The sequence below is a fragment of the Schistocerca nitens genome, chromosome 12, assembly GCF_023898315.1.
Source record: "Schistocerca nitens isolate TAMUIC-IGC-003100 chromosome 12, iqSchNite1.1, whole genome shotgun sequence".
In the NCBI taxonomy this organism is placed as follows: Eukaryota; Metazoa; Arthropoda; class Insecta; order Orthoptera; family Acrididae; genus Schistocerca; species Schistocerca nitens.
The window spans coordinates 46,040,020-46,059,432 of record NC_064625.1 but is presented as its reverse complement, the minus strand read 5'-3'; the positions used below and the strand labels follow the sequence as shown (position 1 = coordinate 46,059,432).

The 19,413-nt window shown below is 38.4% G+C and overlaps 1 protein-coding gene across 1 annotated transcript in view; it reads left to right on the top strand.

Annotated features, from left to right (window-relative positions):
• LOC126215068 (glutamate-gated chloride channel) overlaps nt 1-17,705 on the top strand; it is a 438,289-nt gene extending 420,584 nt beyond the window's left edge. Inside the window, exons 12-13 of the mRNA XM_049941716.1 lie at nt 5,914-6,021; nt 16,952-17,705. Of these exons, the coding sequence (XP_049797673.1) occupies nt 5,914-6,021; nt 16,952-17,095 (252 nt within the window). The 3' untranslated portion in view covers nt 17,096-17,705. The remainder of the gene's footprint in view (nt 1-5,913; nt 6,022-16,951) is intronic.
• Nucleotides 17,706-19,413: the final 1,708 nt, after the last annotated feature.

Genomic DNA, 19,413 nt, shown 5'->3' with positions numbered 1-19,413 from the left:
TGACTTCCTAACTACAGAGTATCAGATTCGAGAGTGTTCACTCCTGTCTTCACTAAACAGTATGAGATTAGTGCAGTGCCCTGCAGTCATATTTAATTTGAACATTGTGTGGATGAGGAGGAAGCCATTGCCCAGGTGGTAGAACATAGTCCTTCAGCAAGTTCTCACAGAATCTCTACAGGTATTTGTGTTCCACAATCAAGAAATGGTGAACATTACATATGCATGTGCATTTGTGGAGACAAATTTTCATCAATAATTCTATGTTAATGTGTGGCATGGTATAATATATAGTAAGTTGATTGGGACTGTTGTGGTTCCACTTCATCTCACAGGGCTCCAGTATCTAGTCTTTCCAGAAAATGAGCCTTCAGCCTTATTAGAAGAGATACCTTTGGCTACAAGGACGAGTACACTCTTCCAGCAAGATAGAGCCATTGCACATTCTATTTGTTAGCTAACATATCATCCAAATCCAAAACATTCCCTGCAAGCCGAATCAGCAGAAATAGTCACGTTTCTTGGCTACCTAGGTTCCAATGCTTAACACTTTCAGATTGTGGGGATGATTGAAAAGTGGAGGTTCTGAAGAAAAGGTAAACATAACATAAAAGCTGATTTTTTGGATAATGAATATTGCTGCCCTCTTGAAAGACTGCCAGGTTAATCTAGTTGTGGTGTCATTTGGAGAATTCAACAGTAAAACAGGTAACAGCGTGTGATGTGTGGCGTGCAGGATTTCAGGTACAGTTCTCAGGGTTAGTCCAAAGTGAGAAAGTTGTAGCCCAGATGGAGTAATATTCAGACCTTTGAGGCCTGGGTGGTACAGGATGATGAACTTGCTTGTGGAAGGTAAAGCTGTATTGGTCAGAGGAACAGGAGAAGACTGCTCAGGGCATTAATCAACAAGGTCAGTGCTACAGTTGTGAGAGAAAAACACGTATGAGAGATAATTAGTACAGGTATTGAGGGATTTGGTTTTAGAGCAGAAGTTGATACATAAGCTGTATGGAATGGAGCATTTGACGTGGAAAGGATAGCAGCTGTCGAGCCTGAGATACTGTTATTTGTTGGTTAGTTTGATGTGGACTGTAGTTTGGATGCAACTTCAGTGAGATGTTGGTGACCATCCAGGAAAGTGGCTTTGAATAAAGAACGGCCAGGTGAATTTGAGTTATTTCAAATGGAGTTAAGTTGTTGCAGGAAGTGGAGCAATAGTTCAAGATAAATACAAGCGGCAAAAACGTTGAAATTGAATCTGTACCAAACCAGAGGACACAGCTTTTGGAGGTTGGAAAATGCTTCTTCCATGTGATTTTTGAAATGGTCAATCTAAGACAGTGCAATCTTGATTCCCATTGCCTCTCTCCTTATTTGTGTGTTCATATCCAACTGTGGGAGACATCTTCTGAGGTAAAGTGGCAGATAGCAACCAGACCAGAACTTGAGAGAGTACCAAATACGCAGGCAGTGTAGAGATCGCCACAGTCCAGCACATAACATGAAGTTATCTATCTCTGGTAATGCCAACATTGTCCACTGGAAGTAATTAATAATCATTCTCATGGTGCAACATTGACACCTGAATTTTATTTGATTTAACACCTTACTATTTTCTGTTAAAATTATTATGGTTATTATAAATCTCAGTAGCCTCTATCGCGCACATGATAATGCAGTGTTTTCAATATGACATTCGACTTGCTGAATTTTATTTCATAATTACCCTCTTGGTAAACATATTTTGCTATGACTGATTTATCCATATGTCCCAGGCAGCAAATCCTCTTGTGTTCAATGAGACGGGTGTTAATACTTCTTTTTGTGGTCTCAATATAAACCAGTCCCCAACTTCAAGGAATTTTGTATACACCCAGTGGTAGCCAAAGGCTGTTGTATATCTGATCTTGAACATTGTTTTGCCTTCCTTTCCAAATCTGATCTCCAATCTTATTAATGGATGGAAGGAAAATTCCCCTTGGGTGGCTGTTGTTCATTGTTGATCCTGATTCTCTCCCTAGAGCTAAGTCCTTGATCTATCTCCATGTTAGAATAACCATTCTTCTTGAATGTTGACCATAGATGTTCAACCCCATCTTTTAAATAAGTTGGTTCACAGATTTTGTACGCCCTGTCCACCAAGGTTTTAATCACACCTCTTTTTTGTCTGGGACTGTAGCTGGAATCTTTGTGGAGGTAATGGTGAGTATATGTGGCTTTTCTATGTACTTGTGGCTTTTCTATATTCTCTATTGCCCAACGTCCTATCCCTTTGCTTGATAAGAGACAAATCCCGAAAATTCAGTTAGCCATTATTCTCTGTCTCCATAGTAATTGGATTTTCAGATTGATACTATCAAGATGTATCAGGAAGGTATCCAACACATGTGCATCATGTGTCCATACTACCAAAGTATCGCTGACATAATGGTGCTACCTAGCTGGTCTTTTACTAACAATCTGCAACACCTGGTGTTCAAAAGTCTCCAAAAAGATATTGTCCACAGAAGGTCTGATCCTTTGGTTACACCAGGTGTATATAAAATTCCTTATAACTATGGACTGGTTTATATTGCGACCATGAAAAGAAATGTTAACACCCATCTGGAAGAGGAGCTGCCACCTAGGACATACAAATAAATTGGCTGTAGTGAAACACGTTCACCAAAGGGTGATCATGAAGTAAAATTCAGTGAGATGAGCATCATATTGAAAACATTGCATTAACATGTGCACATGTTTAGAGAGGCTACTGGCATTTATAGATAGCATTATAATTTAACAGAAAAGAGGAAGGTGTTAAATTAGACAAAATTTGGATGGCAGTGTTGCACAGTAAGAATGACAATCGATTACTTCCAATCGACAATGTTGGCATTGCCAGAGATAATATCATGGCCGATGTCATGTGATGCACTGTGATGTCCTCTATACTGTCTATATATTTGGTGCTCCCTCAAGTTCTGACTGCAGTTTGCCTCTTTACCTATGAAGATGTCTCCCAAAGTTGGAGATGAAATGTTAAGAGAAACTTTTATACATCGACCATGGCCTATTTGCCCAGAAGTTTCAATTGAAGGAGAACTCACTGTTCTTTGGAGGCAGGTGCGAGACTTTGTTGTAAGGGCCCTAGGCACTTTAGGGTTTTCTGCAGCTTCATCTGGAGGGAAGAAATGGGTTTTGATGAACAGTTTCACATGTCAAAGTGTCCAAGAATTGATGAAGCCCATCTGTTGCTCAGTATCTGTGGTCGAGTACCACAGTAGCAGAACATCTGTCCACAGGAATGGTGATCAAAGTCTGCAGTCAGGTTTAAGGTTTCAGAGATTTTTTTAGGGGAACCGAGAGGCAATGCTGGAAGTGAAGAAATCCAGGAAAGCTTTCTCTCTCTCTCTCTCTCTCTCTCTCTCTCTAATTTTTTTTTAATCTGTCAGGAATTTAGGTTGGAACTGTTCTAGACAGGGTTTGATGCTTGCTCTGTTGTTTGAGGATTAGTGCTAGGAGATGAAGTGGTATTTCCACTCAATGCAAAAGGTGAGAGAGAAGAGATCCATAACTGGGTCAATTCCTTTCCCATTTTTTCTTGTTGTCTTAGCTCCTTTATAATCTGGAGTTCACATTTCTCTGATGTTATCCTTTCTAACAACATTCTCAAGCTCTTCATTTACCTCAGTACTTCATTTTTTACTATTGTTTTACTGCTGTTTTAGTATCAACATTCTCTCTTCTTCTTCTTCTTCATAATCTTCTTCTTGTCTGTTTATAATGGTTATTGTTTTCCAACTTGATCTGTTGTCAGCAATACCAACTGGAAATGCATTAGGCTCCTCACATGTAAGTGCCTTATGCAGGAATGTTAACCTCACTGGCATTTGCATACTAAGTACTTCACAACATCTGCTCTTCCCCTTAGTCCTGATCTCAAACTAAGTACTTCTATTTAAGTATTCCTTCAATACTCTTATCTTGTGCATTCAGTTTGCCCATGTATGTTATACTTTCTCATTTGGTCAGACATTTGGGACATTTGAACTCATGTCAGAGACAACTTAAGTGATTAGGTTTTGTCATTACCAGTTGTGAGTAACTGGCTTCACCACTCATTCTGGTGGAAGGAAAATCTCTGTTGACTTCTTCAACTTCCATTATTCTCGTTGGTCCTTTTGGATTAACTGTGCAGATGCTCTTGTCCCTCTGCCCACTGGAAAGTCCCAATTTCAATAATGTGAATGTAAATTAAGTATTCATAAAAAAGACAAAAGCTTAGTCAGTAATTTGCACATACAAAACTGTTCTGAAGAATAAAATGTTAAAGAAAATGAGGATGAAACTTAAAAAATAATGGCCTTTGCTATACAGAGCTAAAATTTGGACACTTAAAAAAAAGAGAAATGATAAAACAAGGTAAGGAAATCAGATATACAGACTGAAATAAATGTATACAGTTTCAGGGAAAAGTGTGTGTGTGTGTGTGTGTGTGTGTGTGTGTGTGTAATATTGAGAACACAACTCGTATGCTGTTAAACTGGGATACCAACCTACCAGTAGGAAAGGCCTAGCATACTTGTTACTAACAGAACCAGCTGGATATGTATTTTTTTTTAAATGTATGCTACAGCAGTGGAGATACAGCAGTCTACCAAAGGTATGGAGTTGTCCCCCACTCTGCTAACTCATAAACAAGAAATGAGCTAGTGGGAATATTTGCAGGTACTTTTTGGATTAAACTTCAACTTGTTTTTGACATCTGAAGCTTAGGAGGTTTGAATTTCATCATGCTTTTATTAACTGACACATTCCACAAATCCCTTTACCTTTTGGGGAATCCCTAAGATGTATGAAATTATTGATGATATTCAGCCCCCATAACAGAGACACCTCTGTTGGTCGTATAATTAAGGATAGGTAGTAGAAATTAATTGTCAGTGGCTCTCAAGACATCATATTTATATTTCAAAAGGCACAAAATTGACATCTTAGAAAATTAGCAGAAAAATTGTTATTTTGAAGAAAGCTGCTGCTTTTTACTGTCCAAATATTGTCCATTTATTTCCACATATTTGGCATTATGTAAGTTTTGCCAATAAAGGATTTTGATATTTAAGGATCAGAATATTGGCTTACTTACACTATACATTATTTTCTATAGTGCTATTAGTAATTTCCAATTATCAAGATATTTAGTTACACCCCACAGTCTGCACACTATATACTGAAATGTTTGTGTTGTGATCAAGAATGAAGTGTTCAGAGTTGTGGATCTGAGAGTGTCATTGTGGCATAGCAATATTTTACTTCACTGACCATTTTTGAGCTGTTTATTCATGGTCATCAGATGTTAATAACACTGTTTAACAAGTAATTAATATTTCAGAGACTAGTGACCATTGAGTGCTTTAAAAGTAAACTATGTCTGTCCTCTCATTCGTTGTTTGTATACACAAGTTCGTAGGTTCGATGTGATTGTATGAAAGATACTGTTATAAGGACTACAGTCAGTGTCTGTCAAGCATATGTGTTTATTTGGTGGTCATCTCTGAATACACATTTCGTCACACAAAATCAAAAAAAACCTCAAAAAACAGTTCTCCCCTCATGAAATAATGTTGCTATCTCTCTTTCTGTGAACAGTTAAGTCAGCAGCTGCATCTTGTCATAGAAGAAATGAACTGGAATTGTCATTTCAAATATAAGACAGAACTTTTTTTGCGTAGATAATCAAACAAAATTATCTTAGTGAGACATTTTCAAACACGAATTGAAATGTAGGAATATATGTTTTGGTAATTAGACTTTTGTATGCTATTTGTGTAGTTCTTAGTATTTAGTTGTGTAGAATTAAAAACATGCACTATTAGTAGATGTTCTAGAAATAGGTCACCTGAGATAGGCTGTTCCATATTTTGTTCACAGGGTGACAAAAACAAAAGGGACACATCAGCTCCCAACGAAATAGTCACCTGCACCAACTGTGGCCCCAACCCGTGCACACATTCTGCCAACAATGGCTGTGCTACTGAGGTATGTTGGCTCTATCCTGCATATCTAGGCTGATCAGATTTTGAAATTAATTTATGCATTTCATTTTTGGTTGACACACCAGCTCATTTTTGGTTAAGGCACTAGCATTTTTTCCATTTATAAAGCAGTGAAGGAATCATAAATGAATGAAATTCAGTTCACGTAATGGCTTCTAGAAATACAACAAATTAATTGCTCTACAGAACAATAAGATAGCAAGCACAGCAACAACAACTCCAATTTGTAGTGGTATTTAATCAAACTGGGTTTAAAAGTGTCTGGCAAATGACATTACAGGCAGCTTCTGTCAAACACAGAGTTCATCTGTGTTGTAAAATGATAAGTTCAGTGGCTTACACTCTGAGCAAAGTCTTTCAGTACGCCACATTTGAATTAATGGGTAGGCCATCATGCTGACAGGATTCCTGAACACTTTATTATAATGTGTAGATGAGCATGGGGATGACAAAATTCACCCTCAGTAATGTATTGAAGGAGCTTACAAGATCTCTGTAATGATTAGGTCCTGTGTATTAGCAGAATGTCAGGCTTTGTGTCCAGATTATCACAACCATTTCCAAGAAAGTAACTTCTTTGTGGGCTAGCATGGCTTCTGCACTCAGATTAACTAACTCTTCCTAATCATTTGGGGAGGGGGAGAAAAAAAGGCATAAGCCTATCAGCTTGTTTGCTTGTAAGCTTTTTGTGCTGTGAGTCAAATGTTTCAGTATATTACAAAAATGTGCACTGTGATGACCTTTGATGCTTCGAAGTCCCATGTTGCTCGGCCCTGTGACACATCAACTCTACTGACGTCTTACAGTTTTTGTTCCACTACAACTTCTTTGACTACCAGTAGCTGTTGAGAGTACTGATAATTCAGAGGAGTTGAAATGACCGAAGCTACACAACAGCTCTCCAGACTATCACAGCACACATTTGTTTGTCAGAGATGGTGTTCAGATCATAACATCTCACTTGGCAATGACTGATGTGTATGTTGAAAGAAAACCTGTTTCACAAGACTGTTTGTTGTCAACCATAGACTCACTATCTCTGATGTTGATTCCATTATGGCTGGAGACATTTTTGTGTTGGTGTCTGGTCTGTTGCACAAATAAATAGTTCATGCAGATTAGCGGTATAGCACATGCCTCATTTCATTTGTTGTAAAAATGCTCACGATGAAGCTGTACAATCCGTCACTACTATGCAGACGCCATGTTCATCAGTCTATGCTAATGCAACACTTTGTGATCCACTAACAGATTTGTCATTTATCCAGTTCTTTCAGCACAAGTCTTCGGAACACACATTCGTCACATGGTTTTGTATGCTCACGGGTTCTCTTGCTGTGAGAAAATGAAAAATCAACTCACTCTGTCAAGTTCTGTATCGTACAACATAATGAAAACTCATGGTCTGTACAGTTTTGTTGTTCTATATACTCCTCTTGGCCATGGTGAAAGTACTTCATCCACAACTTAACTTGAAACACTGCACAGGGCACAGTGGGAGGGAAAAAAAGGTGCAATACTCTACATTCACTTTCAGCAACCCATGCATGAAGTGGTAAATTACATTGCACATAGTTTTCCACTTGTAGTTCCGAGGTAAACTTGATGCATTAATGCTCTCATGTTACTGACCATACTGTTCCTATTGAAGAAATGGACACAATAAGTAGCAACAAGTTACAAGAACACTATGAGCTCCAGTTTCATGATAGTGTATTATTATAGACTAACCATCTGCACTCTGTAAATCTTCACAAGTTGATCTTATTGTTTACACTTGTATTGACAATGTAGCAATGTTCAGCTGTGGCCAATTATAAATGCACTGCACATAAGTGTTCAGAGATATTTCTCAATCTATGTGTGTACTGTTCCCCGTCTGTGCTAATTGTGTAGTAATAATGCAACGTTTTGAATGACCGGTAAGTTTCACATCATTAGCATGCCGAGTTCCTTGTACTGAAATTTTGACAGAGAGTTTATGTATTTAGTGCCCATTTTATCACATTCATGATAAGGGACTTGTATTTTGACAAGGCAGTATAAAATTTTATATAAAAATATGAAAAAATTTACTTAAAGAAATTTACTTAAAGATGCAGTTAGGATTTTGGTTTGCATTCATATCAATACTGATACTAATATAACAATGAAAATAGTCAGTTATTGATAGCATAATCTAAACTGATAGATAAAACATCTACTAAGCAAGCAGCGGCAGGGGAACACATACTACTATTACTGATACTAATTAAGAGAAAGAAAATAATTGCAATATCAGGCTAGCCAAGAAAAGTTCAGTATTTTTTCAGAACTGGCCTGTTCCACCATTGTAATTGGGTAGATAAAAAAAAAATCTACTCACCAAGCAGCAGCAGGAGAACACACATATGAAAATGATTAGATTTGCAAGTTTTCAGAGTCATTGGCTACTTCTTCTAGCAGAAGGGTTGAAGGGGAAGGAAATGGGTGAAGGAAAAGGACAGGTGAGGTTTAGGAAATGAAGAGAGTGCAGAAAAGTCTCCCAAAATCCTGGATCAGAGGAGACTTACTGGATGGGATGAAAAGGAAAGATAGTCTGTTTGGTGTAGGTCTTGCAAATAGAAATACATATGGGGCCCAACTAGTTCGCTGTGCTGATATTCAGACTGTAGTTGGTAGATATTACAAGGAATTCATCTTTCTTTCCCTTTTGTGTGTTTTGGAGCTACGTCAGTTGATGATTTCCAATTTTCTACTGCAGAGGGGGCTCTTGGTGTCCTTCGGTTTATCTGTCGTGAAGGTGACAGGAAAGTAGGGACAAACCAGAAGGTGGCCAGTTGCTCTAATCGATACATATATGTGGGTGAGCATCCCTGGCATAATCCCATTCATCTCCTGCCTGGATACCTCCATCTTCAGTCAGTTCAATGTCTTCCAAGGTGTGTAGGGTAGTTTACTAACCAGGAGGTGCTTCTCCACACACCTCTACATACTACTGCAGCTGGAGTTAGCATGACTTTAGAGATGATATCAGTGCCTCAGTGATGTGAAAAAGCCTCTTCCTGTATCACAGTCTGTGAGGCAGGTATCAGTCTCTGGAAAGAGGTTGGGTATTGTATCATTCAGTCACAGTGGCAGCTTATCTGCCATTCAGAGCTGGTGTTGCTTCCTTCTGTGACACACTGCTGATTTGAGGCATCCTGACACACATCATGTGTCACAGACGGTGATATCAGTTTGCTTATTGTCGGGAAATAGTGCCTCCAAATTGAAGCTATGTGCTCAGTACTAGAAAGATACTGGGCTGTAGCAGTTTTTTCAACTTTTGTGACTTTAGCTCTTGTGTCTGTTTGCAAATGATTGTGTTCCTTGCAGAAACTTTCTACTTCACATTCACTGCTGTTTGAAGGTCAGCTCCACATAACTCGAACCCTAAGTATCTCAGCACATTACACAGTTCGAACTCCTGCTGATCTCAATTCAGTCAGAGTCTTCTAGTAATTCCCCATTTTGCAGGTGGAATGTTCAGAGTTGGGCTTTGCTCAGGTTCATTTTGAGATGATTTTCATAGTCATACATAGCAAGCTATTTGAGTGTACCTATTCAAATTTTGCTTCTTTGGCAACTGTGCCACTGGCCCAGATAAACGGAATGACATTTGAGTATAATGGCTGATCTTTGCTGTTGGTTTTACTAAGTAATGCCAAGGGCAAGTCAATTCTCCTGTTTTCTTAATACAAGGTGATCAGGGTTTAATGTCCCATCCGTGATCAGATCATTAGAGACAGAGCAAGTGCTCAGACTCAAGAAGGAAAGTGGCTTTGTTCTTTTCATAGAAACCATTTCAGCTTCTGCCTTAACAATTTAGGGGAGCCACAGAAAATTTAAATCTAGGTGGCCAGTGGGGGACTTGAACCATCTTCCTCCTGAATGCAAATTGAGTGTCCTACCATTGTGTCATCTTTCTCAGTGTGTGCTCTTCAATGCCTGTTCTTTAGTCAAAGGATGACGTAGGTGTGCCTGGTTTAGCGGTTGATCATCAGTCTGATCAGATACAAAACTTGTTTGGAAATGATGAGGGTGAGGTGGGTAGGTTTTAATTAGTTAGCAATATTAATAAAAGGATAGATAGCTATTCACTATAAAGATGATACAATGAGTTGCAGACAGGCATAACAAAACAGTGTTACACACTAAGCGTTTGGCCAAAGCCTCCTTCAGAAAAGATAACACACACACGTTCACATGAGCAAGCACACTTCATGCACACGTGATAGATATCTCGGGACTTCTTCAGCCAGAATGCAATGGTCATGTTGAACAAGAGTGACAATCTGGAGTGGAGTGGGGAAGGGGGAGGCATAGCAGGGTATGGGTGGAGGGAGAGAAGAGTGCAGAGCATGGGAGGACGAGGCTACCAAGCACATTGTTGGGAGGCTGTGAGGGAGGGGCGGTGGGGGTGGGAACGGGAAGCAGAAATGGAGAGGAGGAAGGAAGGGAAAAAGACTGGTGGGTGGATTGGCAGAAAGCAGCCCACAGTGAGGATGAAGGAATGTGAATTCAGAGGAGGTAATAGGACAGTGGGAGTGGAGACTGTTGAGTGGAGGGTGTGGAAACAATGGTTTATCCTAATTTGAGACCAGGATATAATTTTGGGAGCAGAAAATGTATTGTAAGTAACTCCCGTTCTCAGTTAAGAAAAGCTGATACTGGAAGGGAGGAACTGGATGGCTCAGACTTGAAGCAGCCATTGAAGTCAAGCACGCTCTCTCACAGGGTGGCCCATTTTGCTCTCGGCCACAGTTTTGCAGTGGACATTTGTCGTAATGGACATCTGGTTGGTAGTCATACCAATATAGAAAACTGTGCAATGATTGCAGCAGAGTTGGTATGTAACATGGCTGCTTTCACAGGTGGCCATCCTGTGATGGGTAGGATAATCCTGTGACAGGGGTGCAATAAAAGTGCTGGGTGGATAGATTAGGCAGATTTTGCACCGGGGTCCTTCGTAGGGATACGATCTCTGTGCAAAGGGGCTAGGATTGGGAATAACTTACAGACGGACTATGACAATGTGTAGATTGGATGGGCAACAGAACACCACTTTAGGAGGGGTGGGAAGGATCTTGGGTAGGATGTCCCTCATTTCAGGGTATGATGATAATCAAAGCCACTGTGAAGAATGTGGTTCAGTTGTTCCAGTCTGGGTGGTTTTGAGTGTCAGCTCCTTTGTAACTGGTTCTTGGGAGGATTGGGGGTGGACAGGGATATGGAATAGGAAATCTGTTTGTGGACTAGATGAGGCTGTCAGCAAACTTGGCATTGGAGTTCTTGTCACTACATATATGCCACTCCCAGGTGGCTGGGATGTACGAGAGGGTTTGTTTGTTTGTGGTTTCTTTGTGTGTGTGTGTGTGTGTGTGTGTGTGTGTGTGTGTGTGTGTGTGTGTGTGTGTAAGGGATGGCAGTTCTCAAAATGCAGGTGCTGTTGGTGGGTGATGGGTTTAATGTGGGCAGAGAGCTGAGTGGAGCCACCAGACAGGACAAGGTCAACATCCTGGAAGTGGTGTCTTGGCCCTGAGTCCAGATCATGAAGATATTATCAGTGAACCTGAACCATGCCAGGAGTTTTTGGGTTTTGGGAAGCAATGAAGGTTTCCTCTAGATGGCTCATAAATAGGTTGGCATAGCAGAGTGGCATGTGGGTGCCCATGGCTGTGCCAGAGGTCCCCCACCCCTTGCAGTTACTGTAATACACATGTCTCCTGTTCTGCTTCATGTCTAAGAGCAGCAAACATACTGTACCAATTCTCCCTCTGCCATGCATTTAGGAAGTCACTGGGCAAGGAATTATGGATTTAGCATTGAACTGTTCAGTTCAGTTGATGAACTACAGGTTCAGCAATAATGTAAAAGATGGGAATTGTAAGCAATACACTACATATTTGTTAAAAAATGTTAATAGTATATTCTATTTTTTGTAGGCAGAAATTTAGGTGCACACTTTTCTTCTGGATTTTCTTGCAAAACCTGCCAAGAATATTATAGGAGCCAAAATGTTATATTTGAGGTAGTTCACTCTCTGTATTCCTCTACTGTTTTTACTCTCTACAGTTTCCTTAAGCACCATGGAAATTATTCCTTGATCTATTAACACGTGTCCTAACATCCTGTGATGTTTAGCATTTAGATGTTCAATTTATTTCTAAGTTATGGTGCTTTCAGTTGAGGAACTTATTTTTCTTGTTGAAGATGTGTTTCGAAAAGCCAATAACTAGAAAGGTTTAGTGCAGTAGGCGTTTGCTGAAAAATTTCCAGAAACAGTTGTACGTAATCACAATGCAGTTCATTGGCTTATTGAGAAATTTTGAGGGACACCTCAGGGTTAGATTCTGAATGAACTGGAAGACCACCTAAGCTAAATGAACAGAATTTGTTGGATATTTTGGCTTCAAGCAGCATAGCCCAGCAAAATCATTATGTAAGATGGCACAAGAAAAAGATACTGGACCTCCAATCATGTGTAAGTGGCAAGACAAACTTCAAAATTCTTTCTGTATAACATTACACCAGCATGAATTAAAAGAAGCAGATCATGAAGAGTGAATTTGTTATTTCAAATGGTTTACACATTTCATTGAAAGGAATACCACTGGTATCCTTGATGTCACCTTCTATACAGACAAAGCCTGGTTCCACCTCTATGGTCATGTTAACACACAAAGTCCACCATTATGGTCGATGGAGAAATCTCGTGTTGTGCTTGAAATGCCATTGGATTGTGGATAGAAGTATCCAGAGAGTACATTATTGGACTTTTATTTTTTAGAGAAGCTGTGAACAATGAACATTATTGTTTAGTGATCTACAATTTCACTGGCTAGCTAAAGGAAAACAAAATCAACTACTCTTGGTTGCAACAAGATGGTGTTGCTGTACACACAGCTAACACTATGGATCTTCTGGAAGAGCTTTTAGGAGAATGTGTCATCTCAGAAAACCTGTGGCTCCATCACTCACTGAATTGTACTCCAGATGACTTCTAATTTTCAGGAGTAGCAAAATCTGTATTGCATTGAAATGGCCTGAGCACACTTTGCGACTAAAAAACTGAAATAACTGCAAATGCGAGAAGCATATTACAATCAGACATGTAGAAAGTGTTTTCCAATAGAATAAAGTGGTTTCAGACTCGTGTAGCCACTAGTGGATGTCATTTCGTACATACTTTGTAACTGCACAGCAACTTTTCGAACACTCTGTATTACATCATTGTGTTGAGGCATTTCTAGCTCACTTCTCCTGAGTGCACAGAAAGTGACTCTTCCTCAAGAAGCTCCTTGTACTTCCTTAGAGTGATCTACTCAGCACAAGTGAGCCCAATAATGTTCTCATTACTGCCCCTCAGATGACATCACAAAGATATTTTGTTTGTAAGCTCCACAAAGACTCTGAGGGATTAAACTTCAATGACCTAGTCTAGTTTTGCAGCATATTTATCCCATTGCATTCACTGAAACATGAAGTGCCTCTTAAAAGTTGCAGTCATTAGACAAACAGCAGCTGTCATAGTGAAGGTAACTAAAATAAAGTTAACTGAACTCTTCTGTATTCCCTAGCTGTATATTGAATTCAAGCTTCTATGAAATGTACTCTCACACAAAAGTTAAAAGTTAGATCTTTAGAGGAGATACTGCTGCTTGGATGCAAATCATATCAGTCTGACAAGTACCTAAGTATTCCAGGATCACCTTGTGATGAAAATACTTTTTCCTCTATCTTATCTGGATTCATATTTGTGAAAATGCTTATATTGGTTGATATGTGCTATGTGGTATGATTAAAAGTAATGAATATAATGCTTATACAACCTTCGTGTGTTTAATCCATTCTTCCACACTATTTGTTCCATAATATACAAGTTGTATAAATGCGTAGCTACTTCAGTTGCACGATGCACAGATGCACGCTCCAGCCCTTGCCCCTCTGTGGCAATGCTCAGCAGCGATGCTACACGTGCCTACACATTGTGTATTGTGACAGCATGGGAGGGGGAAGAAGAGGGGGCACATTGTGAGCTGTCCTTACCTGAACAGGCAGGCATGTAAGGGTAGCTGATGTTATTGCACTTACAGTAGCTTACTTACTCACCTTCACCCATCATAACAAAGCTACTGATATGCAAGAGAGGTGGAGGTAACAGCTAGTCAGTGATAAGATTCGATGATGACGTTGCTGTTCCTGGTAAAAGTGAGGAAGATTTGCAGGACTTGTTGAATGAGGTGAACTGTCTAATGAGCACATACTATGGGTTGAGAATAAACTGAAAAAAGGTGAAAATAATAAAGAGTAGCAGAAATGAGATTAACAGTTAACTTTAACATGAAAACTGGAGGCCACAAAGTGGACAAAGGGAAAGAATGTTGCTACCTTGGAGGCAAAATTACATGTGACAGAAGAAGCAAGGAGGACATAAGTATCAAACATCAGTCCTAATTTTAGGAAAAACTTTCTGATAATGTAGATTTGAAGCACAGCATTCTGTGAAAGGATATTGAGGAATAACTCCCCTGATACTTAAGGAAACTGTAGATAGTAAAAACTGTAGAGGAAGACAGAGGTTGGAATATGTCTAACAAATAACTGAGGACGTAGGGTGCAAGTGCTACTTCATGTTGAATAGGTTGGTATGGGGGAGGAATTCATGGTGGTCTACATCAAACCATTCAGAGGACTGATGAGAGGGAAAGAGGTGGGGAAGGAAAGAATAAATGAAAAGGAAATTCAGAAACAGTACTCTTCTGTCTTTGAAAGTATCAGATCCACCAATGCCTATCACATCTGTTGGAAAGAAGTTTGTTCAGATGAAAAGGATGCCATATTTCTCCCACAATTGTCTCCTCCTCCATTGCTGCAGCTGCTGCCACAAATACAGATAATTGTCACTTTCTGTAGTCCATCATCACCATCAGTCAGTTTCTCATTACCAAAGATTCGTCATTGTCACACTGTTACTTCTGAAGTTTTGATAGCTATTATGTCTTTGGACGTCCATTTGAAATTATGAGTCTATTTTTATGCACAATATTTCAGTTACTGGACATAATGCTGTAAGCAGTCATCTTAGTTGCAATCATTTGCCAGAACTTGATCAGATTTTGGGGTATTGTTGATTTCACACTACTTTTATAACCGATTTTAACTCTTGGCACTGACTACACTCTTTCTTACAAGTTTATTCTGATGTTTCTTGAAGTGTAATGCCATTGACAACTTGTTAAGGTCTCTCAAGACACAGTCAATTCCTGTAAATAGCTACTGACTTAGTGGAGCTGTAGTCATTGACTACTGGATATTCTAGCAAAACATGCCAGTCTTAGATTTTAGATATTTTGCGAACCAACATGTTTTTACAGTAAAAGTATACATTTCTGTATCCAGAAAATTTTGAACTGCGAATTAATTATTCTTGAGAAGGAAAGTTGCCACTCACGATGTAGTAAAGATGCTTAGTCGACTCAGCATCTCCGCTATATGGTGAGTAGCAACTTTCCTTCTCATAATATTGTTACATTCCATCCTGGATTTTCCATTGTTTGATTAGTTAATAACTCTTTATTTTTGAAAGTTTTTTATTCTACTGAGCTACAAAATTCTAAAATTCTGAAAGAAAACAAAATGTTTGTTGCATAGTAGAGATTTAGGACCTTTAAATTATTGATAATATCAATTCTAAAAAGAAAAAAAAATCCCTATTAGCAGGACTGAACTTCAGTGTGCATGTGTTTTCAATAAAGCTTAAATTTTTAATATTTCCTTAAATACAATATTTATACCAATGGAAAACCCAGGATGGAATGTAACAATATTATGAGAAGGAAAGTTGCTTCTCACCATATAGCAGAGATGCTGAGGACTGCAGTCGCAGGCAAAGTGTGGTTTCAGTTGCCTGAGACTGCAGTCATATGTGTGAGTTGCATTTATATATATATATATGTGTGTGTGTGTGTGTGTGTGTGTGTGTGTGTGTGTGTGTGTGTGTGTGTCTGTTGCTGACAACGGCCACTGGCCAAAAGCTGTAGGTGTGAAAATATTTTTGTTGTGCCTATCTGTGACTCAGACTCTCCACTATACGGTGAGTAGCGACTTTCCTCCTCATAATAAATATTTATACCATTATCACCAGCCACTTGTGTTATTTCCTGTACAGTAAAAATTGTAAAAATTCAAAAATAATTGTTCAATTTCATATACTTACAATGTGTGTACTAGGTACATAAAAGGAAGAAATAGTATTAATATTAGGAGAGGTGGCAGAGCAAATAGAGTTTTTCCGCCCAGCTGTGTTTCAAGTTCTGACACTGACCACATATAAAATGTAATCTCTGTGGTACATGAAGTCAGTTGTCAAAATATTGCACATGAAAATAACACAGATGGACATTCACAGACTTTTTGGCCATAGATGGAGTATTTACAATAGCAATGTGAATTGCAGTGTTTGAGGTTAAATAAAATAAAGTAGTAGCAGGAATATATCATCCGAATTATTGGAATAACCCCTGCCACAGGTATTGCATCTGAAGATCATACATGAAAAAGGTAAGGCTAAAGTTCTTGTTGAAGAGTCAAAAGATGGATGCGAGAGAGAAACAGAAATTTCCTGCACTTTTGATCTTCATGCTTAGCCAGAATCAAAATTTTGTTGTTACTGACAAAAAAACATTTTAATTTTGATGAGTTATTGTATAGAGTATATTCACTTCATTTTGTGTTGTGCATGTTGCAGTAGCATGCTCTTCCATAATGAAAGCTGACTGATCACCACAGCACTTTGACAATGCCTGATGCAAAGCTACAAGTTTTTTTTTAGTTGTGACACTGTCAATTGTTCCTGTGTAAACTGTATAAGGTCCTATCTCTGATTTCAGGTCCGCAAAAAGGAACCACCTCATCCCATCAGAGTGGCGAAAACAATAGACGTGATTGCGAGGGTGACCTTCCCCATTGCATATGCAATATTTCTCATATTTTTCTTTGTACATTACAAAGGGTTCTCCAATAGTTCAGAATAAGCTAGACTGCCAGTTTGGAAACTGTGTGTTCTATAAGATGCTGTTGCAGCAGCAACAACAACACGAGTGCTTTGGCAGGTAATGGCTAATAAGTGCTGAGCTGAAGAGTATAATTAATTGGTGCTTTTGGGAAAAAAATTGTACCCTGAAGTTTTAATTTATTGCTTATCTGTGAAGTGATCAGAGCCTCCTTTTCTTTTTTGTTGTTAATGGACACAACAGCTACAAGAATTGCGATTCTGATTTTGAAGATGGTGGGTGACTACTGAGACGCTTGGTCGCTATCGTAGTAACTGCTGAGTCTCGCGAGAAACATTTCATCTTAGGGAAGTCTGTGTAAATGACTGTTAGATATGTGCTCAGTGGCTTGCCTGATGAACTGATTGTAAACTTAACTGCCAACTATAATGAGACTTATTCTGACTTGTGGTTAGCTTCATTACAAGAAGAAAGAAACCTAATAGGGTCGCCATATTTCCAACTCTTAAAATCTGGTTGTGAGTGACACAGTTCTATCATTGTTGCAGGATTGTTTTGTCTGCAGAATGTGGTGTACATCAAATCACACATTTTCTCCACTGACATGGTGGGTTTTGTAGCTATTTTTATCATTAGTGTTATTGTTGAACGACATTTATGACATGTTGATTTTTTAAAAAATACATTTGAAAATTTTTAAAACATCTTGACTGGTAAACTTTGATGTTTTTGTACATAGCATACCAATTTACAAACACCAATCATCATAGGTAACAATATTCTGTTTACCAGATTTTGATATATCAGTAATGCCTATAAAAATAACTACTTTCTTTATTATTGTGTAGACTCACTGTAGTTAACACAGAGTTTGAACAGTTTATTAAGCTTTAAAATGGGATTAAGGTGATATATTAGTGATACCTTTGCAGCTTAAAATCAGCTTGTAACCATTCCTCAGACCATTGATTAAAAAAAAATAGTAATTTTTGAAACTTGCATTAAAAATCTCGATGGCTTAGCAAGTGTTGCAAAATTATGGGAAGGTTTGGAATTCGAACATTGTTTATCAAATGTGAAGATGAATAGTTGCCAGAAATGTTTCTGAAATATGTGCATCTAAATTACATCTCTTTGCAGTAAATGCACTGTTGTTAACACTGAAGGTCTGCACGTCTTTCCGACATAGAAGGTCAAACTAGGAAGTAGCAGTGGTATAACTATCAGTGGTAGTAGCTTATTGCTATGGGAAATCATTTCCCTTTCCTTGGAAACATGAGTCGCTTCACGTTTCACGATAATTCTTGAATTATTACAGAATTTGAGATAGCCCTGTCACATTCTTTTCTGTCACTTTACAGTCTGATGATCTGTCCTTTTACAACAGTTAGATATTGCAGAAAACAGTTGTGCATAAACAAATTTAGGGAGTGGACTGACTGAGATATTTGGGTTACAACATACTTTGCAGAAGACACAGCTCTACACATACATGAAAATAAAATTTCTTTGGTGAGGTATAAGAATTTTTAACACATGAACTACAACTGAAATTCGCTATCTTAGTTAAGCATGTGCATTAACAATGATTTTATTAGTTTTATTGAAATTTATGAGGCTCTCCACTTTTGGCTAGTTGATGAATGACAGATCAATAATTGTTTATGGATGGGTGTATTGGCTGGTGGATGGTGTAAAATGTCCATACTACATTCATCGGACATTATTCAGAAATAACCACATTTTTATAACAGCTTTCATTGCATCATTCAAAAAATGTTTCACATCCATTTCTACAGTTGCTTAAATTTTCTGCTGTATTAAAATTACCAGCTTTTTCTTCTTTTGTGTCCTTAATTAATTCATTCACTCTTTCTTCATTTTTAATGAGACTTGAGTTCTGAAGGGTATTGACTGTTCACAGCTATAACATCATTTTTATCCAGTGGGAACTAGTTGCCTAGTTGCTGAGAAAGATTTTTTTGCCAGAATGTTCTAAACAAATAGCATAACAGTATTTTGCTAACTCAAATCAAATTAGTGATGGCACAAAAGAGAAAGGCAGACCTTCAGTTAAATGGTGCAGAGTATTACTGCAATAATGCAACAGGGAAGATAGTTGGAGGTAGCAGATTCATTCTTCTTCTTTTTTTCAGTTCTAGACTTATTAACGTCTTTTGTATCGTGTTTATGTGTGCATCTTCATTTTGAAGCACTGTTTCTGCTCTTTGATGTGAGTTTATATCCCCAGTATCATTTCCATCATTCCATTGTTTGATTCTGTCAAGTGTTTTGTCATGACAGAGCCTAGTTATTTGTGTTAATAATATTTTGTGCAT